This window comes from Lepisosteus oculatus, chromosome 12, assembly GCF_040954835.1.
Source record: "Lepisosteus oculatus isolate fLepOcu1 chromosome 12, fLepOcu1.hap2, whole genome shotgun sequence".
Taxonomy (NCBI): Eukaryota; Metazoa; Chordata; class Actinopteri; order Semionotiformes; family Lepisosteidae; genus Lepisosteus; species Lepisosteus oculatus.
This window is the reverse complement of record NC_090707.1, coordinates 3,356,073-3,382,395: the sequence shown is the minus strand read 5'-3', so window position 1 is coordinate 3,382,395 and position 26,323 is coordinate 3,356,073. Positions and strand designations below refer to the sequence as shown.

Here is a 26,323-nt window from a genome sequence, read left to right as displayed (position 1 = left end):
TGCCTGAATCAAACTCACAGTCAGGCAGGAATAAGTCATTTACATTTTACACTTAAAAAAAAAACAGTTGTGTATACGTAAAAAGTAGATGTAATTTTAATTACGAAAATGTCATCATGAACACATCATATTGTTTAATGCCAAGTATGAGTGTGGGGAAGGAGTGATCACAAAAACACAGCAACAAATTTGAAAAGGAAATGCACAGAAGAGAGCAATGCAGTAGTAGTGCAGGACGAGGTAGGGAGCTATAGAGTGCAGAGGCAAAGATGATGCCATGAGATATGTGTTGTTACAGCGGACAATTCAGTTTCACTATTCAGAAAAAAAACATGCTGGAATTCAGGACTTCTGGCGTTTTCCTCATTATAAAACATATAGATTAAGGAGTTATGTTACCCAAATTGTATGACTTAAAAACATTCTTCCCCCAAAAAAGAACAATAACAGCAAAACAACCATGGATGTCCAGCATATTCTGTACTCCACTGGCCCTTCGATAGTACATCCAAAGTGTTGCGTTTTCAGTTTTACATCAATATATAATCTTCATTAACGAGAGCAACACACCAGGCCATTTAAAACTAAATGCCAATTAAAATGGTGGATAACATTTTTTTTTTCTTTCTCATTCCTGTTTTGCAAGAAAAAGACAAGATACTTCCTATTCGGAAACTGCAATTAAATTTAAATTGCAGAAGCAATTCACAGCTTATTTTAGACCTGCTAACTTCTCCCACAGCAGCTCTATAAACAGAACGCGAGCTGTGAATTAGTTTAATATTCTGAACACTGCTTATCATCCAGGTCTGTTTCCATAGTAACGTTCAGCCATTTTTTCCCCCAATCTTTAAATTGCTTGTGAAAAGCAAACAGAAAGGATACATACATTATGTATGCGTGAGTTTCTTGATATTCATTTTAAGTTTGATTGCTGTGAGAAATTAGTTTATTCCCTTTTGTTCAACCAAGTGGAATGAAATAATCCAAATTACACTGAAACACGTTAGGCTTAAACATTCAACACATTGGTTTAAGAGCTTTTTTAAAAAAAAATAATTACAAAAAAGTCATCTTACAGTTTTTTTTAACTGAAAGTATACCTTTAGATCATTAGAACTAAGAAATCAAATGCAAAACACAAAAAGGTATTGAGTGATTCAGACTTTTATTTGACTACAGAAATGTCTTCTTGACAAGCAAAGCTCAGACTTTTGTAAACATCATCTACCAGTTAAAAGGAATTCTTATTTCAGAATAACTTTGCAAAACTAAAGTTGAACTAAAATTTGCTAGGTGCTGCCAGAGTTTTTTTTTGCATTTTCATGTTGAAAACAACTAAATCTTGAACCTTCTAGTTCCACTCCGGTACAAGGCGTAAGAACGGATAAAGGGATAACTCTTTCATTTACAAGCTGGGGGGCTCACCAGTTAGTGTTTTACTCCACAGACAACAGCCGCTTACGGAATTTGGCACATTATTCCAGAGGGATGTACGTTTACCTATCAAACATTCCGAGCACATCAAGTGGAGAAAACTGCAAGAAGGAGATGATGAGACAGGAGTGCAATCAAGCAAGTGCCCAACAAAAGGATCGGAGCATCTTCTGAACATCTAAGCTTTAGGCTGTTATAGTCCCTCCTAAGGTACAGCATGGGTGCACACACCACATCTTTCATTCCAGTCAGAAAACAAGTCAATCGGAAAGGTCTGTAAGGGACCGTGGTGTCCCTGCTTTAGGGTCCGAATCTGCTTAACCTGCTCGAGAGGTAAACCGGGTCCTGTTTCTCGGCACTCTGCACCAGGCTGAGCTGCGTCCTTCTGCTCTGACAGACGAGAGCCCCGCTTTCCCCAGACAGCCTGTTATTTCTTAATGAAAAATCGGGTTATATCTGAAGCAAGTTTTGATGCTGCCATGCTTCTCTTCATCTGGCTCCTCTCTTTGGCTTGCTGTGCAGTTCTCTGTAAAACAAGCACAGGGTTTCAGGCCCGGGATTTCACTCCCACAAGTAAACAGGCAAAGTGCAGCAGGGCGAAGGCCTGGGAGAGACTGACCTTCCTGTGACAGAGCGTGCACAGTGTCTGCAGGTTGTCCAGGGAGCACTGTCCTCCTCCGCCGTACACAGGCCTGATGTGATCGACCTGCCAAAACTGCCCTTCCGCTGGGTCACGGATGATCTCGTTCAGCTGGCAGCAGATTTTTAAAAAGAGAAAGAGCATAAACAGTACAATCTCTCCTTTTCAGTTTATAGTTGCAGACACGTATTGGTATCCCGCAAGCTCTATTAATTTGCTACAATATTTTGAGTAGTGCTTACTAGGTTGAATGTCAAATGCCAACATTAATTGGGGGGGGGGGGGATAAATCTGACTACACAAAGAAAACACAACTTCAGTTTTACAGCAATAGCTCTGTGCGCTCACAAAATGTTAAGTTGTTTTAAACAGTGAGCAGAAAGGGCATTAATTTCTGAGTGGTACTTTTCCTTGAGATGATAAAATACCACGCTTTACGATTTCATTAAAAAAATGTCAGGAGATCAGTGTTGAGATACAATTGCCAGCTTACAGGTAAACCAAATAAAGCTGAAGAATCTGAACCAACAGCGAATGATGTGCTGCTTCAGAGATCGGTAGCCTAGTCCACAGAAACGTTCACAGAAGACATTTGTGGCTTCCAGAACAAGAGAATCTATCGAGGTGGCAGAAGGGAGTGCTGGAGTGTTTCTTCACAGATGAGTGCCATTTCGCCCCTCACAGAAAACAACGTGTGTGGAGATGTTTTGTGGTGCCTGTGTGACGTCGTGGGAAGAATCTCCCGTCTCACAGCAGCCGTTCACTGCAGATGAAGGACAAACGTATTGCTCGGCGGTACGCCGGCAAGGCCCTCCAGCCAACAATTCTGCTGTTCCAGCGGATCTACAGGTTCTGACTTCAGGTGGAGGGAAAACAACAGCAAAACGTAGACACCTTGCTTTTCACCCGAGCCGAGCCCATCAGGACAGGCGTGGGATCAACTGGCCAGCACCAATGGTAGGAGACCATGACCAGCCCAGCTTCACCAGCTGCCCAGGACGAGTGGCAGCACATCCCACAGCAATCTGTCCAGAGGCTGATCAGGTCTGTGCGTCAGCTCGGCCAGGTAGTCCCCAGGTAGGTCATAGCTGTACTGGGCCATGCTCCTGTTGGTATGCTGAAGCATATTAACAAACTGCCGGCACCACCACTTGTTTAATGCTTAAACTAGTACTTTGTGCTTCCTTTACAATGGGCAATATAGAAAGGACTGAAGGAATTATTAAAAACATTTTTGGTTCTGAACCGTTCTGACTCCTGCAGGAGAAGGCTGGGAGAGCTCTTATCTATCACCCAACAAGAATTGCCTTATCATACACATCTCTTGTCATGGGACGTCCCGTGGGCCGATTCAGATTCCCTATTGAAACCACTGAAGATCTGCTCATTAGGAGACCCGGTTTGAGCAGCTTGTCACTCATCAGTCCCTCAAGCCCAGTTTAGTGGCGGTGCTGATCCCTCATCCCAGAGCCTGTTCGCCCCGTCCGGGCTGAGTGTGTGGCTGCCTGAGTGTTTTCACCAGGTGCCGACTGAGCAGTCCCGCAGATATGATAGCGGTGTATAATGATCTCGACTACATTATCTAAAATGATTAAGGTTAATAATGATAAAAAAAGAGCTGTGCCCGGAGGGCAATGAATACATTTTGCTAAACTGGGATCAAGCAAAAAGGCAGCGCTTACTAATTGCCTTTTAAAGGGAGGCGCGTCACTGTAAAATCACTGTTTATACAGCAGAACCACACTTCTTTCCTTGCACAATTGTCATGTCTCTTTGCAACAAAAGGTATCAGACTGCAATTGAGACAGATATAATACATTAAAAAAAAGCGGGCTAAAAGAAGTCTAAAGCCACTCTAGATTTAATGTTGGCATTTTCAATTTGTACTCAAGCCATCTGGGACTCCTTGCCTTTTCAGGCTGAGATGCCCCAGGGACAGGCCAGCTGCAGAAATCAATCCCTATTCAGACTGTAAAGTCCTTTACCATAATTAGCCTGGTTCTGGGAGGACCTGTGAAGCACCACAGTGAGTAACTTGTACAGATGGTAAATTGGATGGTGACCTGATCAATATCACTAAGTCCTCCCAGCCAGCCCTGAGGGAGCGTGGCCTTCTGATACACTCAACTAACCTCACGTCTCTAATTCTGTATGCCAGGAGTATTTATGATCTACTGCATTGGCCATTTCCTTTAGCGCGAGGGTTGTTATCCCAAATCCAGCAGGCACAGTGCATTGATTTGTGAGAAGGTGTTTCTACTTTATAGAAATGGCAAACAGAATTGCATACCCTGCTGTTCCGCCCCGGTACAGAAAAATCAATGCAGGATCTTATAGGCCTAGAATCTCTCTCCTCTGTGCAGCTGAGCTGCAGTAGAGCCCGAGCACATCATGGCAAAGCCTGTGGCCACAATAAGACCGCACTGTTCTTGCAGCATAGGGGAATTAATCCCACTCGCACACAAAGAACTCATCTTTCAGAAGCACAAAGCAAAAGATCTTCAAATATGCGGATACCTAGTCATACACACATGAGGCTGGTTACCCTTAAAATCCTGTGCTTCTGTTATCCGCTTCTGAAATAATAATAGAAATAATTTCCAGAACTGTACACCTGTTGTGTCCCATGTGTTATCTCTACACAGTGGAAATGTATTTCAGAGGAAAATATGCTCCCATGAGCATTTCTACATAATATACACAAACAGTGCCTTGAACGTGTACTCAGAGCCTTCATATGCTGTTCTGTGAAATTACAGAAGGAACGCTCAAACTGTGAATGCTCAAATTGAAGACTTCTAAAGGTAATATAAGTTACAGCAAATGTCAGCCATAACTAAAGAGAAGAAAGAAGTAAGTTCAGACCCACACGGCGAAGCGCATCAGGCGGCGATTAAAGCCGCAGTTGGGTCAGTCTGCACCAGTGCGGTTCCTGCCCATTCCTCCTGGCAGACTGACTTCACCAGGTTCAAAAAGAGATTAAAGAAATCTTGGAAATGTTTTTATACCCCTCATCTGTGCCTTTATACAATTTAATCCCTGAGCTGGTCTGAAAACTCCTTTGTCTTCATCGATGAGTCTTCACTTGAAATTCGCTCACTACCTGACTGAACAACATTACAGAAACAGGTGTTATTTATTCTGTAATCATATCCACCACTATTATTGCACACAGACAGAGGCCACAGAACTAATTGTGGCTCATTAAAGTACCTGAATTAATTTAGGTTTGCCACAGCAAAGGGTTTGAACTTAGGTAGTTATGACTTCTCCATTTTTCGTCATATTAATTACCGTTTGTATCTTTTAATTTTTGCTTTGAATGTGTGGAGCAGGTTGTGTAGATAAAAGACATGATTCTATACATCAAAGTGTCATGACTGCAGGCCCTAAAGCTTGAGGCTTCAAACAGAGTGTGAAAACTGTGAAGGGATCTGAATATGCAGAGGCCCATCAGGCTTCGCAGAAAGTTTGGGGTCTCTAGTAGTGGTGTTGTGACACTTACATTCTGAGTAGCAAATGCAATAATTAGCACTATTAACATTTTACTTTCTGATTAACTAACAGAATAAAAATAACTCTTCAGCACTTTATCAGATGTATTTCTGTCTCCGTTATCCCACAGATCGGTAACTGCTAAATAAAAACGTGCGATTGCAACTTGTGACAACCTCCAAATCACACCCCGCGTGTCCTGACAGCAGCCCGAGACAAGCTCGGGACTCCTCCCCCCCGTCCTCGCCACTACCTGGCGGAGGGGCAGCTGTGCCAAGCTGCTGCTCTCCAGGATCTCCTTCCGGCGGGCGGGGGGGGCGTCCCGGACACGCTGGTACAGCTCCTGGGCTCCGAGGCCACACTGCTGGCACACGCCGCGCTCCGTCGCCAGGACGCGGGCCCTCATGTGGGCCTGGCTGGAGCGCACCAGGAAGTCCTCCTGGCAGTCCTGGGAGCAGAAGCGCGAGTCCCCGGGGGCGGGCCGAGGGCAGGGCCGCAGGCAGCAGAGGCACAGGGGGGCGCCGTCCTGGCCCAGGGCCTGCAGGTAGCCCGTGCCCTCGGGTGGCCCGGCCGGGCTGGTGGCGCGGCCCTCAGCGGCGCCGTCTCCGGAGGGCCCTCCGCCCCTGACGAGACAAAGCCAGCGTGAGCGAGCCCAGCGCAGAGGAACAGGTCGAGGATTATTCCGCGGCGCGTCAGGGCCAAGGCAGGCTCTCTGACCCCCTCCTGTTCCCCTACAGATGTCGTTGTTAGAACTTCATTCCCGAAGGATTTCGGCTGAAATTTAACACCTTTTCCACACACGTGAAGAAGGCTCCGCAGCCGAAACGCTGTGTTTCTTTTCTTCTCTTTCCAGCCTGGAATAAACCTCTTACTTGTTCCATTGCAGCCTACGCATGCTGACGCAGCTCCCTACTTGAAAACAACGCTCTACCTATATACAGCAACCGGGACGCGCTCGGGGCTAGCGGGGGACTGTACTTTCACGACTTTCAGCTTGCATGTTCAGAAGCATTTTTATTTCCCATTTTAAACCGTTTTCTTCCAGCGGTTCAATCGTGAAAATACCCGCAAGGAAACCTGCAAGCCACATCCTCGCTGGGCGTGGCGAAGGGAAGGAGCCGGATTCGGGCTCACATGCTCCCAGAAGCCCCCACCCTGCCCCTGGGGGGGGGCCTCCCAGACCCGCAGGCAAGCTGGGGTTCCCATGGCAACTTCTGCCAGGCAGGGCAGCTTCACCTGCCTTCCAGACAGGGGATTAAGCTTGATCCATCTGGGCCGGGTACTGACAGGCTCCTGGGCTTCCAAAACCCCCTTTCAGTCCTGGCTGGCTTATAGCGCAAATGGTCTGAGGCAATCTTTCTTTCCCTGCTCGCCTCCTGCCTTCAAACACAGGAGCTTCTCAGCGAGAGGCACGCCAGGTGCCTCAGATCTTTCCCTCCCAAATGAAGGGAGATATTATTTAATGACGATGGTAATGCCAGATTGAAGAGACGTCGCAAGCTAGACCTGCCAGCAGAATGAGCAGGAACGAGCTGAAACATTAAGTCTCCGAGAACAAGAGCATTTTAGTCGCGCTCACACTGAAAGAACTCTCCTGCCCTCGGTGTGGTGAACTGAGTGAGGAGGGAGACAGGACGGGTAATAATGAAACTGTAAGGTGGGGGTGGGGGTGTAACAAGCTGCCCAGGCCTGATCCCAGGATCTGACAGAGGATCACGGTACTGGATAAGGGACAGTTGCCGGTAATCACAGCACCCCTCCTGACAACATGACAGCAGCCTGTCTCAGGGCCCGGCAGGGAGTCGAGAAACCCGGCTTTCAACTCCTCCGTCACGGCAAGGCACCTGTGGGAACCCACAGTCCAGCCCGCGCGCCGCATACAGCACTTATCAATTTTTACACAGGAACAGCTTACGTCTGGTGAACTTGGTTTGTTTTACTCTTGGGGAGGAAGGGGTTTTCTCTGGCAATAACTCGGACAAAGCCTCCATCTTTCAGCACCTTCCTGAGGGAAGCCTGCGCCACATCCTCCTTGGTAAGATATCTGAAGGAAAAAACACGACAGCAAGAAACGATGCATCGAAGGGAAAAACGATAGACCTGCAGTACATCATTTTCACCCTGTTACACGCACACAGAAAAAGAACTTGACTCTTCGAGGAGCGCGCAGCGCAGTGAGAGCACGAGAGGAGGGACATGAAAGGTGTGTCACACACTGATAACGTCGCAAAGCGCGAGTCTGCGGGCGGCACTGGAGAAGTGCAAATTGATTCTGGAAAACTCTCCAAAAGTTGCCTGCATGGAGCTTTGTGCGATCCCCCCAGAGACGGAACAAAAGACGACGGTCTAATATTAGATTTTCACCTGTTAATTTAGTTGTGTCCCTCCTCCCCCTTTCCTTTTCTCACCGTACCTGTCCGCTCCACCCCCGTGTGGCGCAACAGGACTGGTTACAGCTGGCGGAAACCCGCGAGCCGACTCCGGTTCAAAACCCCGATCCCTGCTCTCTTTAACTCCTCGCTTGAGCGCAAGGACTCCTGGAGCTGGGAGGCTCCTTCCCCGAGCAGAGCTCCTTGCCTTTTGGTGCTGCTGTGCCTCCGCTGGCCGCCCGCGATGTCGTCCAGGGCCGCGCGCGGGTCGAGAAACACGCGGCCGCTCCTCCGGATCGCCCTCTGCTTCATGGCCGTCAGGGCGCTCCAGGCCCGCACAAACCGCAGCACCTGGCAGAGCGAGCGAGCGAGCGACCGGCTGTGAGCGCCCCCAGAGCACGCCCCCTCTCCTGCATACCCTTCATAGCAAGGCTTGAGGTCTGCAACTCTCTCCTCTATGGGCTCTGTAACTCGTAACTACAAGATCTTTATGATTTCTTATCTATTGCACATCTCCAGTCATTGTTTACACGTCTGTATTGTTTACATTCAAACTGTCTACATGTTTACTTGCACATTGTCTATTGTTTGTTTGTACATTGTCTTGATGCACTGTTTGCACTTTTTTGTTTTTTACACTTCTTTTTTACACTTGTTTTACAATTGAGAGACTTTCTGTAAGTAAGAATTCCATTGTACCAGTACCGGTTACATATGGCGATAAAGTTCAAGTTCAAGTTCATCTTGTTACTGATTTTCAAGGCTCTAAACACTCTGGCTCCATCATACATCTCTGAACTCCTCCATGTCAACACTCCTGCTTGTGGGCTCCGGTCAGTTGAGGCTGGTCCTCTGCTCACTGCACACAGGACTAAATCACGGACTTGCGGTGACCATGCCTTCTCTGTCTCCAGTGACCTTCCTCAGACTTCACAAGAGAACTGGTCAACTCTCTTCAAATCTAAACTCAAATGTTACCTTTTTACCAAGGTCTACGTCCGATTGCCTGCATCTGTAAAAACCTGTACGCTCTTGTTTTTTTCATTTACTTTATATTGTACTTTTTTGTCTTTTTGTTTATTCACGTTGTACAAAGTCCTTGGGTTTGTCCTGCGTTTTATAAAACACAGGTGGGACACGTGTCCCCTGACAGCATCAGACCCATTGAAACTGCAAAGATCGTCTTACTTGCTGACGGTTCTCGGGATGCTGGAACATCTCTGGCAAATCTTCCCAGTTCTCTAATTTTATGTCCAGCGGGATGAAATTGCAGTTCAAAGGAACGCCATCCTAAAATGCAAGCAGACATGAATGTAAGATACTGTAGACTTTGTCTTTGTCTACTTAGACTTTTAAAAATGTCCCAAATGTGACTGAAAACGCACATACGGTAGATGTCCTTTAAAAAGATGCAAGGTCTGTGTTCTGAGAAAAATTAAAAATAAATGTACATCAGTTCTCATTCAGATCGCCCTTGGTTTGCAGGAAATTTCCTCAACCTTGTAGCACAATCACTACTGGTAAATGCATTTTGAAATTTATACACATTCTTTAATAAGACTAAATTATCATCTCACCCATGTGAGACTTCGACCAAACGGTCCCAGGAATTGACTGAGACCAACAAATACATTTATTCATTGTTTCAGCTTCTAGCAAGCGTAATGGAGCCGAATGAGCTGCTGATACTGTAATCTCATCTTTGTGGCGCAGCAAAAGAAATATGCAACTTCATAAATATATTTTATTGATTATAAAAGGCAAAATATTACCTTTCTGAATGCTTACATTTGAATTCAACTTGATAACAATACTCTTTTATAGAAATCTTGTACATTTACAATTGTCATTCAGAAAATCCTTTATGGAACACATTTTCCTGCTTAAAGAACAGGACATTAACAATTATTTGAATTATTGAATGATTTAATTCAAACTTTAATTTCTTCAGTCCATTGCATTTTCAAAAGTGTCAATCATTGCAGGTTTTCTGTTTCCATGGGCTTCCTACATTTACAAACTAAATCCCGATCTATCGAGCTCAGAGTCCTTAATTTAATGTGAGCTTCAATTTGGGTCTATTAATAAAGGTTGCTTATACAGCTTAGATGGCTCTTATTAAACAATCGGTAGGCATGCCTTTTGAAAAAATGACATGAGTTTCTCAGTTAAAATATACTGTGCATTTGTTTGCTCTATTTTATAACTCCATTCTGCTGATGCTGTTAAAAAAAGTATTACTCAAACCAAAAAGTGTGTAATGTTTAGAATAAAACTTGGATATAATCAGGCTAACCAGAAAATGTTCATATACAGTACATATCGTTGCTAAAATGACCCTTCCTTATCTCCTGGGAGCCGAGCCGGTACAATCCAGCTGTATTTATAAATATCCTTAGCTGCCTCCTTTTTTGCCTTGCAGTGCGGAATAATACTAGGTTTGTCCCTTTTTGAGGCTTGGACTTCAGGCACAGAGAATTGATCACTATAAAATACCAGCCTTTCAGCTTGAGCTGTTTCTCTTAATGTGGTAGTTTCAACCTCCTCTCCGAGCACTTAAAAATTCCCAATCAGTTTCCACCTGCTAAATGTACTAACATACCTATGATTAAAACTGGCAAAATAAATATATTCAGAAAACGCATTAGATTGAATAATCTTCCTTTTGTTCTACTGTAACAGGGCATTTCAGAAAATAAGTGGAGAGACATCTCTCTCTCAATTTGAATAAATAATGCGAGCCTGTGGTAGTTTTAGAATAAACCCACTTAAAACAGAAAAAACAGCTGATGATTGCAAATTATCACTTTAAATAGAAGAGCTCTCATCCCCGTGGCAAACTGAGGGTACAGCTGACAGGAATGGAGAAGAGGTTCTCTAAAAACAGCCAGCTTGGAAAGGTGAGGGTTTTGTCACTACAATTTCTGCAGTTTGGAAAAGATTCATGTTAAAAAAACCTAAAAAAAAGCTGCTTGATTGGATCTGGTCTTCACTGCCGTCCATGGGCAGAATCAGGTATGCAAATGACAGTCCAGCAAATGTTCCTTATTTCACAGGTCCTCATCATCAGCATTAGTCCTCTAAAAGACCTCTTATGAGACACAAATGCTTCATCTGTTCTGGCTGCACAAGTGCACAAGTTCAGGTGTTTTAAAAAAGGACAGTCCCAAGCAGGCAGGCACGACGATGACAGGGGAAACTGATTTGGATTCATCCATCAGTGTCTAAATATCCATCGTGTTTGTTTTTGGTTGATGTTACTTGAGCGGCTTTCTGTAACATGCAACTCATTTTTAACCAATGCATTTCTGAACCTGGGTGTCTCAAAGAACACACATTAGCCCTGGACTCCAAACGGTTAAATCCAAACAACACAATCTGAAGTTTGCCAGTGGGCTCACATATAAATCACTACAGAGTGAAACCAGAACAGGGCAAGTCAGTCATCTCATGTTCTATATAAAACCCTGCAAACCCATGTCTTCAATTTGAGAGTAATGTACAGCTCTGGAAAGTGGAACTTTTCATTTGTACCTTGCTGTAGAGGTAAATCCTGTCAGTGTTTCTGCTCGCACAAAACTTCAGGCCTTCCTGAACAGGAATGGTGGAGTCAGCAGAACCGCACTCTGTCTCTGTCAAACCAGAAATGAAAAAACTCACAATAAGATAATTACTACCTGTGCCGGTGAAGTTTCTTATATACTGTAAAGTGCTTTAAGAAAATGATGATGGTAGAAAATAATATCAGAGGTATCACACTTTTACAGCTTAATAATGTAGCAGTGCTTAAGGCCCATCCATTATGATAGCTGCAGTAAGTTAGCTTAATGCAGGAAAAAAAAAACAGAAACAGTTTTTAAGTTTTTAAAGGTTATTTCGTGTACGCACATTATACAAATGTAAATGTAGAACACATCCAATGTGATACTGAATATAGCACTTGCAGTAATTTAGAAGATTTTGTCCAATAGGTCATTAATCTTCATCAAATGAGCAGCAAAACTGGAGACATGTTCCCAAAGTGTCACTCTGCTGTCAGGCTCATCTAGATGTAGAGTCATTACATCACAAAGCACTCCCCTGAGGCCACTTCTATCAGCTAACTGCTATGTTTTACATTAAACCACCAGCCCCTGGAGAAGGAGACAAACCCAGGCCTTAAAACAGGTAATTCGCACATCATAAAAACCGCGTGACTGCTACTAAATGCCATTTGCACCAGTTTGAAAAGATTTTGAAGTTACAAAACTCTAAGTGAGCAAATTACATGGGAGGTCAGAAGATCTTTAATTGAAAACACTCCACGTTCAGACTACTTTTTTTTTTGCTTGTTCAATATGCTCATGGTGGTATTTTTCTGTTTTTAATGTGCTATCTCCTACTGTCACCTTCTCATTTAAAATCGGAGGAAATCCGAAAGCCCCAGTCGATCAGCATAATGCCTGATGTCCTGTCGGGTGTCACGCTGGGAGATCGCAGGTTCAGAACACCTCCACATGTTCTCTTCTACTCCCTGTCTCTATTTGTGTTTGTGGCTTCCCTGGCACGAAGATGTTTTTCCTTTATGATTCTGAAAAGGAGCGAAGCCTTGCTGGGCTAAAAGGGGCGTAATTCCTCTAACGAAAATCTGAAGAGCTACACATGACAGGAGGCCCTCCGGCCCACTCTACCCGCTGGGTAGGTCTCAAGAGGAGTCAGGTGATCTAGGGATCTCCCTCCAGCCGCCTGTGAACAGCGGCGATATCCTCAGTAACGGCAACCCCTGAATGCCAGAACGACAGTGCACTTCTTTCACTGAGAAAGTGGACGGCAGGGCTGCAATTCACTCTCATTAGAAAACAAAATGAAGTTCTATAAATAATCAAATCGGAGACATGGGAGCAAAGGGCATCTTCTCAAGCCTGTGGAGAGGGAAGGACACACGCGATTCCCCATGGATTCCGATTCCCACCCTTGTGGGATAACGCTGTCTTCCCTGAAGAGCCTGCGCCTTGCTCCTCCTCCCGCCTCCCGCTCTCCGTCCGGCACGCGTGCTGGCGATGAGGTGGCGGGTCAGCCCTGCCCTCGGTGTCCGAGCGTCTCTCCTCCGCCCCCTGCAGCTCCGAGAGGGGCTCCTGGCTGGGGCCTGGCAGTGGAGACACACACACACACACACACACACACACACACACACGATACATAACGCTTCATTTGAAAAAATTCAAACTTAAAAACCACCGGAAGAGTGCAAGGAAAACGGCTTTCCATTTTTTACGATTGTTTCCTTCAGAAGAGAAGCCGAAATGAAATGCAACTCACGACCAGAGCCGTCTAAAGAAAAACGTGCTTTTCTTTCATGTTGGGGGAAAAAGGCAACAGATCTGGCGATACGATGTCTCACATTTGTATTCTTTATGCTTGTGAGATGGGTACGCCACTGTACCTTACCTCAAAGACACAAGGCTCACCACCAGTCAGAGCTGAGGGTTGTGTGGGGGGCTGTTTTTTATTGAGCAGTTAAAGGGGAAAAATAACTTGTTTGCAATCCAAAACGTTAGTAGCCAAGGATTTTAGGTAGTGTGAAATTAGTGACTTCATTTCACATTATATGTGTTAGGAAGAGTATAGGACAATCATGAATTTGCTACTATGCATTTGATGAAGTCTATTGCAAAATACTGACAAAGCCCCTGCAGGTTCACATTAACACAGGTGTGCCTAATTATCCGGATGTTGTTCAATGCTTGTTCACACATTTGTATGCTGAGGACTCCTCTATCTTCAGAAGCCGTTTAGAGTATCATTGACCTGAATAATGACTTACATGCTTTAACAGTTTCCAATCTTACCTAAACCTCAAGAAATTTTCTTCAGATATCACAAAAAAAACAAACAAAAGATAAAAGAAATGCTCTTTGATACACTTCAGGGACTTTACTAATTGTCTTTTCCGCTCTGTTCGCTATTTTTTCTGGTCAGGTTTTTTTAAGATCTTCTGAAGTTGCATTTCAAATTCGTATTACACTGCCATGGCGGGTCTTTTGTATCATTATATCCTTTGAAATACTGCAGACACAAACATGAAATGTGACCAGATACACAAATAGACTTTTTACCAGATACCTCCTCACTCTCCAATAAAATCCAGTAAACTAGAGGCCCATGTTCATTAACAACTCCGAAGGGTGAGAAACAGGACGTCATGATTTCGGTCTTCAGCAGACAAGTTGCAATTAACCACGACAAGCTTCCTAAATCAGTACACTCTGGCACTGACCAGAAAAAACGCAGAAAATGGAAGAGAACTTTAGCCTGGGTAGTGTAACAAAACATCCATAAAGCAAAACCAAGGAGCTGATCGTTGATTTCAGGAAACTGCAAAAAGGTCATGCCCCTATCCACATCAACAGGACTGAAGTGGAAAGGGACAGTAACTTCAAATTCCTTGGTGTCCATATCACCGAGGACCTCACATGGTCTCTCAACGCCACCTGTCTGATCAAGAAAGCACAACAGCGCCTTTCTATTAAACTCCCCGCCTCTCTCACCTACGATCTGAACCTCACAGCGCCTTCTTTCTAACCACAAACACAAACACATATAGAAATCTTCCTCTAACTCACATGTCAAACAGCTCACTCCCCATAATTTTCTATCCTTTATTTCATTCTGTTGAGGTATTTTTTTGCACATCTGATGTTGTTTTGCACACAGCTTGTTGTCTCTTTCTTTTATTATACAATTGTATTGTTGTTTTTTTGTACTGCTTATCGTCTGAGAGCTAGCTAAATAGCATTTTGTTATACCATATACCTGTATACGAGTATAATGACGATTAACTTGAACTTGATAAAGTACAACGTGTATGACAACAGTCCAGCCTGAGCATCAGATCCAGAGACCTCAGGCTGCTTTCATTGTTATATCCTACAACTGCTCTCATGCCGGCAGCAGTTTTCTTTCCAGCTGAGCCGCCACAGGCTGGAAAAGGTTTCTGCAGTGAGGGACCACAGTATTGCAGCTGACACTCGATTCCCCACGCTCACTATTTCTTTCGCTTGCTGTTTTATTCTGCTACCGAGCTTTACATGTGTTTCAGTGTTAGGTTGTGCTGTCCCTGCATGTGCCTTCATCCTACCCCCTCCCCCAGAAAAAAAAAAAAACACACAGGAAAGGATGAAGGTTTTGTTCTGACTTTGATTAAACTCCATCCACTGCTTGGAACACTAGGTCACAGGATATTTAGTGCTGCGCTCAATCGAAACTTTAAGCCTTGAAGTCTGCCATTGCCTCTCTCTGAAACAGACTTACTGTCCCTGAGCTGGAGCCAAGCCCGTCATGACCATAACCCATTTCTAGCATGGAGCACGCTGCCTCTTCCTTCCTCTGCCCCGACTCTGGGAATTCAGGGCTGCACACATTCGATGGTTCTTTAAACGGTCCGGGTCCTACAGTCGACCGATTAACATTTACCAAAGTGAAAACATCTCCAGCAGTCCTGCTTGAAGACATCAGTGCACACCGCACGATCGTACACTTGGAGGTACCTAGCTCTGCGCTTTAAATAACCCTTCAGGCAGACACACATCAAACAGTCAACAGCGTGTGAAATAACTGTGTGTACAGGGTTATTTGGAGAGATGAGAAAATGCTGCACATCAGAATTCATCCTGAGCAAAAATACAGCACTAATAAATTGCGGTGGAGGTGGATCCTGTAGGGATGGAAATGAATCTCCCACTCCGGCACTTTACACTCGAAGGTGGGTACCATGTGTTCTGCGTGGCTTCTAATTGCAATTCAACCCGTTTTGTTTTCCAGCGCTTTGCTATTAAAATCCAATTAACCTCCCCTCCTAGGGACACGTCTCCAGGAGCCTAGTAAACGTACCCGCGAGTAAAGGAGCCGGTTGAGGATCCCCGAAGCTCTTCTCACCGTGGGCGTGGGGGGGCCGCGGCGCCTCGCACATCTCGCAGTAGGGCAGGAGGGGGCTGTTGGCGAACGTGCAGCCGCTGCAGCGCCACTCCCCGCCACTAGAGGGTGCCTCCCCAGAGGCTGGGCGGTCCCCGTCGGATAGTCTCGGGGGTCTCGGGCAGGAAAGGGGGGTGCTGGCACCCCCGGCCCAGGACCTCCTGCCCGCCCCGCGGGTGGGGTGGCCCACAGCCCGGCTGGAGCCCCGCGGCCGCTTGGCGTGAGGCTGGCCGCTGGGCCGCGGGAGCACGGCGGTTTCCTCCCGCGCCACGCCCGCCGGGGGCTCCTCCTCTTCCTCCGCCGGCCCCTCGGCTGCTGCTGCCTCCGCCAGGGGCTCCTCGTCCGAGCGTCGCCTCTTCTTCTCCAGGAAGAACGTGCGGATGTCTCGCTGCTTCTCCTTCTCAAACTGAAGGGAGAGACGGGCCTGCTGAGCCGGGCAGAGCCGGGCGTGAGCTTGAAGGCAGCTGTGCGTTTTACTGACGTTACAAACACTGGCGAGGTCAGACACTGTAACACCCACACTTGACCAAAACGACAAGCCGAAGACGACGTCCCGGAGGAAATGCAGCTCACCCGCAGAAAACATTCTATTCAACATTTCAAACACACAGTATTTCATCACATTATTGACAAGTGATCTAGAGCTCATGCAGCACCAACTTGAAGAGATCTGCAGCCCTGAACAGTGAAGGGTTCTGGAGGGTCTGTGACACTGCAGGGCTCATTTTAATAATAATTAATGATAATTGCTTACACTTATATAGAGCGTTTCTGGACACTCTACTCCAAGCGCTTTACAGGTAATGGGGACTCCTCTCCACCACCACCAGTGTGCAGCCCCACCTGGATGATGCGACGGCAGCCATAGTGCGCCAGAACACTCACCACACATCAACTCTCAGTGGGGAGGAAAACAGAGTGATGAAGCCAATCCATAGATGGGGATTATTAGGAGGCCATGATTGGTAAGGGCCCATGGGAAATTTGGCCAGGACGCCGGGGTTACACCACTACACCCCTATTTTCCTGACACGGCTTGTGTGCCCTCGTTCTCTAAGAGGGCAGCGTCATAGAACTGAGTGATCTTCTTCACCCCATGTTGCAGCATTTCTCTCCTGCCTGGAGGGGTGTCTTCCAGGCTGCCAGAGCCCCCCCGTCCACAGAGCACATGTGGTCACTCAGTGGTGTGAAGAGCCCCACACTGCTCAATCATTTAAGAGATATTCTGGACCACCTGAGACAGCATGTTCCCCCTGCACCAGCCAGCTGATTGACTTGCTCCTGGAGGAGCGGTGCCGCGGCCCTCCTGCAGATCTGCAGGCGCTGCCAGACTCTGATGCCACAGCGTGTAGCGCTGCACACGAGGCAGCCCAGATCCCCACCCAGTCATGTGACAACGGCACTTCCAGTTTTTTTGTCCACTACTTGTATGTTTAGATTTAATTTGGGAAAGATGGTAACATTTTGAAGAATAGTTTATTGCAATTTTTTTAAGATGAAACTACGTTTTTTTAAGCAATTCGGCGGCACACCGGTGAATGTTTATTTAATTCTTATGTTGGAAATGACAGAGAATGTCAGAATCTGCATTTTCATTAAATTACGGACAGTGCACTGGGAAATAAACAAATCACAGAAATGCCTCTCCCTTGTGATGATGTCTCTACCTTTTTTCTCATGTAATTCTCTGTGATTTTTTGCAGCTCATTTAAAAATAAAATCCATCTGCAGGATTATTACAAACACAACTTCACAGCACAGAAACAGGACCAAACTATAGCCGGGTTTCAAAGAACCAGGTGTGAAGTGTTTCCATGGAGCAAGTTTCATGAATTAAACGAGTTAAAACTCACGTGAGAGAAGAATACTTCATCCTGGCTGCCTGGCGCATCTCCTTGAAAACTATCGCCCGGTGTCCAGGCACTGGCAAAACTCAAGAACTCCCACTTCTCTCGGTCTCCAAGCTCTGCCTTCAGATGCTCCTTTTTCCCATTTAAGGTGCTGCCTGTCACCCCCTCCTGAACAACAAATTGGGCAAAAGGTTGCTAAGCTTCAAACAGGAACATTTTTAAACCACCTGAGTCTAGGGCTGGGCTATTATTTTCTATAACTCACAATCTAATCGCTGATTTCAAATCTGCATTATAAGGCCCAGTCACCTGTTTGTGCCCACACTGTGACACGGCTGTGGTACAGTATAAGTTTGTGGTCTCATTAATTGAGAAATACCACCAACACAGAGACAGAATTTAACAGGACCGCACTGTGTCATTTCCACACCTTCCTACTGCATAATGTTTTAAGATTTAACACAGGTGTGACCAATGTCAGGCAAGCAAAACATGCAGACGTGTCAGACGCCAAACCGGAATATTAAACAATGAGACTCAGGAAGCGAAATCGAGAATAAAGAGGCATGCGTCGGTCTTCAGCGTACCTCTGACAAGGTAGCTGATGTGTAAAGCAAGGCAAGAATCCTCTTGCTGTATCAATACGCTGTGGTTGCCTGTGCTGACACACAGGAGTTCTCACAAGAAGACAGAACATGAGCTTACTTTCTCCCTGGAGAGCAGCTCAGTGTTGTGTGCGGATCTAGCTAATGGCCTCCGGATCAAAAAGAAAACCTTCCTATCTATACATGCCATGTGGGAGCAGCCTGGAGCTGTGGGTGCTGAAAGACTGCGAGTTCAAGGCCCAGGTGGGGCCACGCTGGTGGCACAGATCCTTCGCCCACACTACTGCAGTCAAAGGCCCTGACAGATCAATGTACAAGCACGAGTCCCTGCCAAAGTAAATACACAGGAACAATACAATGTGCATGAAACTGGCAGACAAACAGGCCCGTCTTATGTTTGCCCAAGGAAGTAAGATACAGTAAGAGAGAGGGATCTGCTTTCACTGCAGGTCTCCCCTGACTCCACCTGCCTTACGGTTGAGCATGCCCCACATGACTGTGTCAAACGTGCCCTTGGCGATCAGGTAATGCACATGCACACAGCAGCTCTGGCCAATGCGGTGAGCTCGGTCCTCTGCTTGCTTGATGTGGCCGGGATCCCAGTACAGCTCGGCGAACACCACATGGGTGGCAGCAGTGAACGTCAAACCCTGCCAAGAAATAACGAACATCAACAAAACCCAGCGTTACAGATTTTTTTTTTTTAAACAAACAGTTTCACCGGGTGCATAATCATTTTCTGTGAAAACAATGCATCACTGGCAGAAACATGGACAAAGAGAAAAGATTGTTGTTTTGTCCTCTGTATGCACAATAAATGAGGGCCAAAGACTACCAACATACAGTACGACTTATTAAAAATGAATTTGCAGTTCTCCGAACGACTGAAGTCCTTTCAAACGTCTGACTTCAAGGACGCAACTTTGCGTTGAACTGGTTGGTGAAGTATTCCATCACAGCATAAAGCCAACATCCCGGAATACTCCTTCTGATGGAAAGCGCGCCTGTGATACAGCCGCTCCTCCTCCCTAGGCATTCTTCCTACGCAAACATCCTAAAGGCTAACGCCAGTCGGACTCGGGTGAATGCAGCTGGAAGGGAAGACTCTGAAACACCACACCTGCCCGGCAGCTTGGATGCTCAAGACGGCGACTCGGGTGTCGGGGTCGCTCTGGAACTGGTGCACCAGGTGGATCCTTTCTGAAGACGGCACGCTTCCGTCAATGCGAATGTAGCGGGCCTGGGGGGGGAGCAGAGTGTCAGCTGGGAAAACGCGGCAAACTGCGAAGGGTCGGCACCGAGAAAACCGTGAAAATGTTTTTCCATAAGTAGCCTCTTCTAGCTCAGCGTTTTCCGTTTATCTATATTAAATGTCACCTGCCAGGTATTTGCTAGTCCGGAATTTTATCTAAATCTTTTTTAACTTCATTTTCTCTTTGTACAGAGATTGTTATGATCTGCACAGCTGACAGATCCACTATCTATGCCAGAATCAAGATCACCGATATAAATTAAGAACAGCAGTGGTCCTAGTACAGATCCCTGTGGTACTCCAGTAATTACAAACTGTATAACAAGGGGAGAACCATCTAACTGGGCTGACTTAATTGATGGAGTCTTACAAGGATCTCTATTAGGAACCCTGCTGTCTTTTATCAGTCGTATTTGTCCACATAAATCATATAAAAGGATGTTGCTATTCAGGAAAAAGTAAAAGAAAAGTTTGAAAAGCAAAACGAAAGGCACAGACAACTTAAGGAGCTGACTCAGAGGGGCTGAACAGGACATCCCTGTGGACTGCTTCATGCTATACAATGAGTAGACAGCACAAACAGTATAAGGACTTAAATTAGGAGGCACAGTTTCACATAAACTGCCACGGATTCAATGATAAACTACCTAACTATGCTACCAAGGCAGATTAATTAGGGTCCTAAAAGACATGGTACATGATAATAGAAATAATATTCAAATTTGCAAGAAGCAAGAGAGACTGAATGCTGCTCTCTCATTTGGAACTTTCCTCTCATGTTCTTTGGCTCAGCCTCCTACACATCCACACAAAGATAAAATTCAAATAGGAACACCCAATTACAGGGTTTATTTAGAATGCTGCATGGTGTATCAACATTTATAATTATTACAACAATCACATATTCAAATTAATTAAGTTACTGGATAACGAGGATTGCTTTCAGGAGCGCTAGATGAGACATATAACCTTGATTCTCTGATAGGAATTTTACTGTGATATTAAAGTTATTTGCTTTTTCAATCCTAATGCAATTAAGACATATCTGACTGTCTGGAGTGTGCAGGAACTCTATTTTTAGCCCTCTTCTGTTAATTGGAAATTATAAATCTGAGAGTCTGACAATGTTCACACAGGGAGGTGAGATCACGTAGATTTCAGCAGTGGGTTTTTTTTTCACACATCCTTGGCATTCTATTAACAGTGTGTTGAGAGGATGGCTTTTCCTTGGTTGTGAAACCGGCTAAAAAAAAAAAAAAAAAACCTCTCGAGCAAAGTCAGTGCGCGCTCGTGATTGTTCTGAAAGAAAACTTTCTTTTAAAAGCAGCGCTGCTGGAGACTTTATGCGACCCAGCCGAAATCCTCTGGGTCCTGCTGGAGAGTCACCAGCTACATTAGCCACAGCGAGACTGCTCCAGGACTCCTCCAGGTACGTGTGCAGCACATGGACGCAGGAAGGACAGGTACTGCAGCTCACTTCCTTCTACCCAGTTTTGCAACAGAAAAAGTTAGAACAATAACACCTCTGAGCACGCAACCCAGCATGCAGCATGATTACACAACAACTATTACTTCTTTTGAAACCTAGGTGACCCTTAGCTCACAAAGGCCTCTGCTGCCACCTCTGAGCAGCAGGTGCAGCTCTCTTCTCGTCCTAACGTCCCCCGAGATTCATTTCTCTCGAGCTTCCCACTTTCCAGGATGGGTCAACGGACGGCCGGGAGCATGGAGAAGGAAGCACAGTCCGAGCAGGAACCAGCAGGGCACTCTGCGTATCTGGGGACAGGGGAGGAGCCCGAGGCCTGAGGGGCGCCCAGCCATCGGAGCGCAGGGGCTGTTTCTCTCGTGCTGCGGGGACCCCAGGGGCTCCAGCCAGCATGGAAACGGGGTGCCCTGCAGCACCTCGAATCTGTTCGAGCTGGTCCCCCCACAGACGTTCTGCTCCGAGCCAAGAAGGAAAGAACTGGAAGGGCGTCATGTACAGACACAAAAAAGAACGACGCCACAATGCCTTTTTTTTAAATCTTCATCTCTCCCGCTGCAATTCAGTGGGAAACCCTTATTTTGACATGATCATGTCAGATGACTTAAGGGCAACAGCTAGCAGAGAGAGCTGTGCATACTACAGGTGCTTAACTACAAAAACAGATGTTTCAGCACATACTCCTTCCTATATATAACCAAAGACTAATAAGGCTAGTTTCTGCTGCAGGAACACTTGGGGGGATATACTTTCTACAAGACTGTATGAAACACTTACTTGTCACAGCATTTTCAGGCACGGCTAACAAAGAACACTAAAAATGATCGTGCTACATTTAGGATGTCGTCAACGGACATTTCACGACATACAGAAAAAAAACACAGACGTTGTCGCACAGAAAAATCTCATTCCCTAATCAGCAGCGAGCAGCGCGCATTACCAGCGCGGTGGCAGTAATTACAGGTGGTGCTTCAGCAAGGGGGTACCTTGGCTTCAATGACAGCCTCTGTACACGCCTGAAGCATGGCGAGATGATGAGCAAACACTAGAAACTTCAGCTTCTCGTTCTCCAGCATCATTTTGATGTAGTCTTTCACTGCACCCGCCTGAAAGAGAAGCAGAAACCACATGTTGAGGAAAACCAGTCCTCGCTGATTGAAACGCGCAGCAAATGTTTTTTCTCTAGGGCACAGCTGGACTTTGCCAGGTGACTGAACGCACAACTGGGATCCGATGGTAGAATACTGCCATGCAGAAAGTTTACTGCTGGGAATCTGTCACAGTGAACCCCTTCCCTCCTGAGTCCTGACCCCAGGGTGTGTAAACATGCAGGAATCGCCTTGCGTGAAACTTCCTTCCTGCTCTGCTTTTCAATACGCCTTTTTTTTTTTGCTCTCCTGGAAATGCATGCTTAAACGAACCTTTTCCTGACACTTCAAATTTTCAGTCTCTAACCCATGCTTATGAAAAACTGTCCGATTAACTCAACATACATCCAATATGACAGGATGCACAGAAAAATTTTTTTGGCTTGGATTCACTTAGTTCCACGGTGTAGTATATTTCACCTTGGTTGTGCTGGGAGCCTAATAACCTAATTTGTCTGGTTTCACTTAAAAAAGATCCTAACACTCCTACAAATACGGAGATGTCTGATCTTGAAACATCAGATTCAATGACAAGGCACAGAATCGTAATTTGTACTGGACGTTCTGAGCTGTGGTCTTGCGCTGTCCTTCACCTGTCACACACACACACACCAGATGGGTTTGCTGGCTGTTGAGCAGAACCGCCCCCCGCCTGCCTGCTGGAGCCTGTCACTCTCCAGTAAAGGCACTGGAAGAGCCGGGTGCCCACAACTGCACAGCAGCCACACGACCCAGAAACCAAAGACATCCACCACTGCATCTCCACAGCTATGTGTCACAAGTCGGTTTGTTCACTCGCCTGAAAAACACTGAGACCATACCACAAAGTGCAACTAAAAAAAATAGCTGAAACCCTAATGAGGTTTATTACAGATGTATCCAGAGTTCTGATGCACTGAAGGATAGGGGGAAATAAAAGCAAGAGTTTTTTTATTCGATATGGAACAATTAGGGTTTTTTGCCTATTGAGTTCTCAAGTCATTAAAAATCTCTCCATCTGGGAGTAAAGTCAGAGAAAACTTGCACACGTTTTAAGAAAAGCCAGGAGAGAATAATGGCATGATTCAATGCTTCTTGGTCTATTTTTGTCAGTAAAGCTCTTACACTTTCCATTAGTAATTCTCCTGAATCACCTGGTGAACACTTCACATTCTGTCATTTGTAAAGGTACCTGCTGAGAACACCATCCTAGTGCCTGTCTATCAATTGCTACTCCTGGGATAGCTACAAACACTCAGTCAGCTTAACAATTTGTACTTTACAGTTTCCACTGCTGGCATGTGCAAAAGTTTTATACTTTTAATTAAAAGGCATCACTAAAAGGACAATGAAAAAAAGTATCGCCTAATCTTGCTCTTTAAAGCTCGGAGCCCAGAGTTCTTATTAATGTGATCGGCCTGTGCTTGTTTAATTAGTTCTTAAAGCTCACAATCTGTTCTCCCACCACAATAACCATCTTAAAAAAAGCACTGAAGTCTAGATAATTTCAGACAGATGTTTGCGGGTAAAAATAAATTCAGGCTTGTTTCAGTCCTGTAACTTGGCTTTCTCACATTAGAAGTGACACAAGACGAGAAAGTCTGCCGAGTGTTTGGTGTGTACCCGTCCAAGTCGATTTTTCGTCTTCCTGATTCTTGAGTTAAGAAACCAGGAAAAGAAAATGTTTGCATGTATTGTCACGGGTGATATTCACAGTGGAAAGCTAAAATAAAAAAATAAATAAAGGGATTAATGGGGAAAGGCAAACCACAGAGAAGCCCTGTCAACCCTAGGAAAAAATCAGCCTTCTGGTCCGGTGTTAAAACACACTTCCAGCATGACATCCCTCTTTGTGTTGAGCAAAGCCTGCCTAATAACAACGTTCCGGTTTATTGCTTGTCTTTGTTTTCAATCCATTTAAAAACAGCTAAAAGCTTCACAACCACCCTCTGCTGCAGAGAAAGATGCAAGTCTGAAAAAAAAAATCCAATAAACACAAACGTTTCTGAATCCGGCACACAGAGAGCAGGAATTTTTGCTCGTGTGAGTTTGATACTGCACGGGGGAGGAAAAGCACTTTACTTTTTTAAAAATGTCAAGCCAGCTGTCAAGTTCGTTTTCCTGTGTGCTGTTGTCTTAAAGTGGGAAAATCGTCTGAGTGCATATGGTTACTACGGAAACAATTTATTTTTCTAAATAATTAACACCATGATGTGCCCTTCAAGTGACAATAAGACGCGAGACACAACATGATTTAAATGACTAAAAAACTTCAGAAAACTAAGTTTAGCTGTGAACAGATTTGGCCGTGTACAGAATTGGCTACATCCATTCCAGTGTCATTTCCACTTTCTTTCTGTTGAATTTTCTATTTGTTTATCCCTAGGTCACCGGTCTCTCTTCATCCCGGTGGACACGGGCGTGGAGTTTATCAGAGAGGACCACGCAGCAGGAGACCCTGAAGTATTCTTGCCCCGCGACAAAAACAGAGTCTCGGTCACTCCGTTAGGTATTAGGAGCAAGAGAGGACAACAGCGAGGACAAAAGAGAACTCTGAAAACCTTGAGAAATTAGAAAAAAACACCTATGAGGCTGTACCTTTCGGTTATAGTGTTCATCAGCCTACTGTGCACTCGACTGCTACAGCCACAGTGCGCTACAATGTCACCAAGCAAAGAATTCCAGTCTCACGTCTCTGAGCTCATGAGGATTTTTTTTCCATGGCGTCTGAAAAGAACCCTCAAGGACCGGGATTCTTAGAGACTCGGCCGTGTTCGGATCTTAACAAAACAAGAAGCATCTGAAAAGGACATAAATTGAGGTAGTTGCTTTCTCTGCCTAGCAACAGCGTGCCGATCCTTTTTCATCCGTGATTCAGTCACGCAGGAATTGGTTCTTAATTGACTCATTTACATCTGCAGTAACTACCTGCAGACCCCTTTCTCCCAGCAGGTTTTTACTGGTGCGATCTGAAGGAAGTGCCTCGCTCACAGGTACGAGAGCAACAGGGCTTGAACCCTGGACCCTCCTCCACTACTCCACACCGCCAGCGTTAATTCGGCGAACACAGGAAGGGTGTCTCCCTCCAGGCCGAGTCAGAGGGGAGTGAGTGAGGACAGCAGCTGTCCTTCACACACCAGAGTGCGCCTTCACCTCCCCTCTCTGTCCCACAGGGCTGTGCGCGCCGAGGGCCTGTGGCTTGCTCTCCTCTCTCCGCTGACGGACTGAAGGAAGGGCTTCATGGCTGCCGATACCCGCTGCTCCGGCCGCTCACAGCTGCCTGGCAGCGCTGAGGACACCTGGAGTTCAGGCTGAAAGTGACACGGTGGGACAGGTGCACTGTACCTTGGCGATGGCCGTCTGTTTGTACATGCGCGTAACGAGCCCCATGACTTCCACAAAGGGGTTATCAGTCCCTGCAGTCCCCGCATCCAGCGTCCTCATTAATTTCTCCCATTCCTCGAAGCTGGCACATGCTTCCTACGAGGGAGGGAAAAAAAAGATTTTTTTTTTCTTTTGAGCTATAAAGGGCAGAACAATTAATGGAACTGTGAATCGTGGCCTACTTTCCTTTTCTCGTAGAGAAAATCTGGAAAAAAAATGGAGAAAATTCCCAAAGATACCAGTCTGTTCCTACAATAAAACGTCAATGCAGGGTAGGTCAGTCACGTGGGTCTCCCAATTATAGAAAGCTTGTGACAACCTGGGGGCGAAGATGGAAACTCTCTGCACCAACATAATAAATCAAAGACAGATAGTTTGCTCTCAAGGTGAAACGTAAGTACTATTCAGGAAGTTAGAAAGTCAGGAATTACAGAGAAGGATTTAGAGCATGGAATACCGATGGAGGACAAAAACTTCCTATGAAGAAAAGCTAAAAGAGTAACAGTCTGAAGCCACAAACCCCCCAAAAAAACCCAATACAGACCTTCACATTCAGACATTTAAACAAGATCAGCCCCCAATGCAGCCTATTCTATTCCAGCATTCGACGCAGAGCAAAGAGTTGGCGCGTTCGAGCCACACTTTACATCCCGAATCTGAACGGCTCGCGTTTCGGTGAAGTGGGACGCCGGAGATGCCCGGCTTGAGGAACTGCTGAAAAGCGAACGTGA

The 26,323-nt window shown here is 45.6% G+C and overlaps 1 protein-coding gene and 1 long non-coding RNA gene across 5 annotated transcripts in view; one reads left to right on the top strand and one right to left on the bottom strand.

The window, feature by feature from the left end:
* Window positions 1-1,151: 1,151 nt before the first annotated feature.
* zranb3 (zinc finger, RAN-binding domain containing 3) overlaps window positions 1,152-26,323 on the bottom strand; it is a 42,079-nt gene continuing 16,907 nt past the window's right edge. For 2 of the 4 annotated variants that reach the window (XM_069196256.1, XM_069196257.1), the window contains exons 8-21: window positions 25,554-25,688; window positions 22,068-22,187; window positions 19,467-19,586; window positions 18,817-18,996; window positions 17,745-17,909; window positions 15,811-16,315; window positions 12,893-13,066; window positions 11,476-11,573; window positions 9,130-9,231; window positions 8,150-8,292; window positions 7,488-7,616; window positions 5,826-6,195; window positions 2,057-2,188; window positions 1,152-1,963 (exon numbers count right to left, since the gene is read on the bottom strand). In XM_069196256.1, coding sequence (XP_069052357.1) covers window positions 1,865-1,963; window positions 2,057-2,188; window positions 5,826-6,195; window positions 7,488-7,616; window positions 8,150-8,292; window positions 9,130-9,231; window positions 11,476-11,573; window positions 12,893-13,066; window positions 15,811-16,315; window positions 17,745-17,909; window positions 18,817-18,996; window positions 19,467-19,586; window positions 22,068-22,187; window positions 25,554-25,688 — 2,472 coding nt within the window. In that variant the 3' untranslated portion in view covers window positions 1,152-1,864. The remainder of the gene's footprint in view (window positions 1,964-2,056; window positions 2,189-5,825; window positions 6,196-7,487; window positions 7,617-8,149; window positions 8,293-9,129; window positions 9,232-11,475; window positions 11,574-12,892; window positions 13,067-15,810; window positions 16,316-17,744; window positions 17,910-18,816; window positions 18,997-19,466; window positions 19,587-22,067; window positions 22,188-25,553; window positions 25,689-26,323) is intronic. The other 2 variants (XM_069196259.1, XM_069196258.1) reach the window with 2 other exon arrangements.
* LOC138241948 (uncharacterized) lies at window positions 1,557-5,832 on the top strand. Its single transcript, XR_011191224.1, has 3 exons — window positions 1,557-1,647; window positions 2,762-3,154; window positions 5,703-5,832. It is a non-coding gene; the product is annotated as an uncharacterized lncRNA (long non-coding RNA).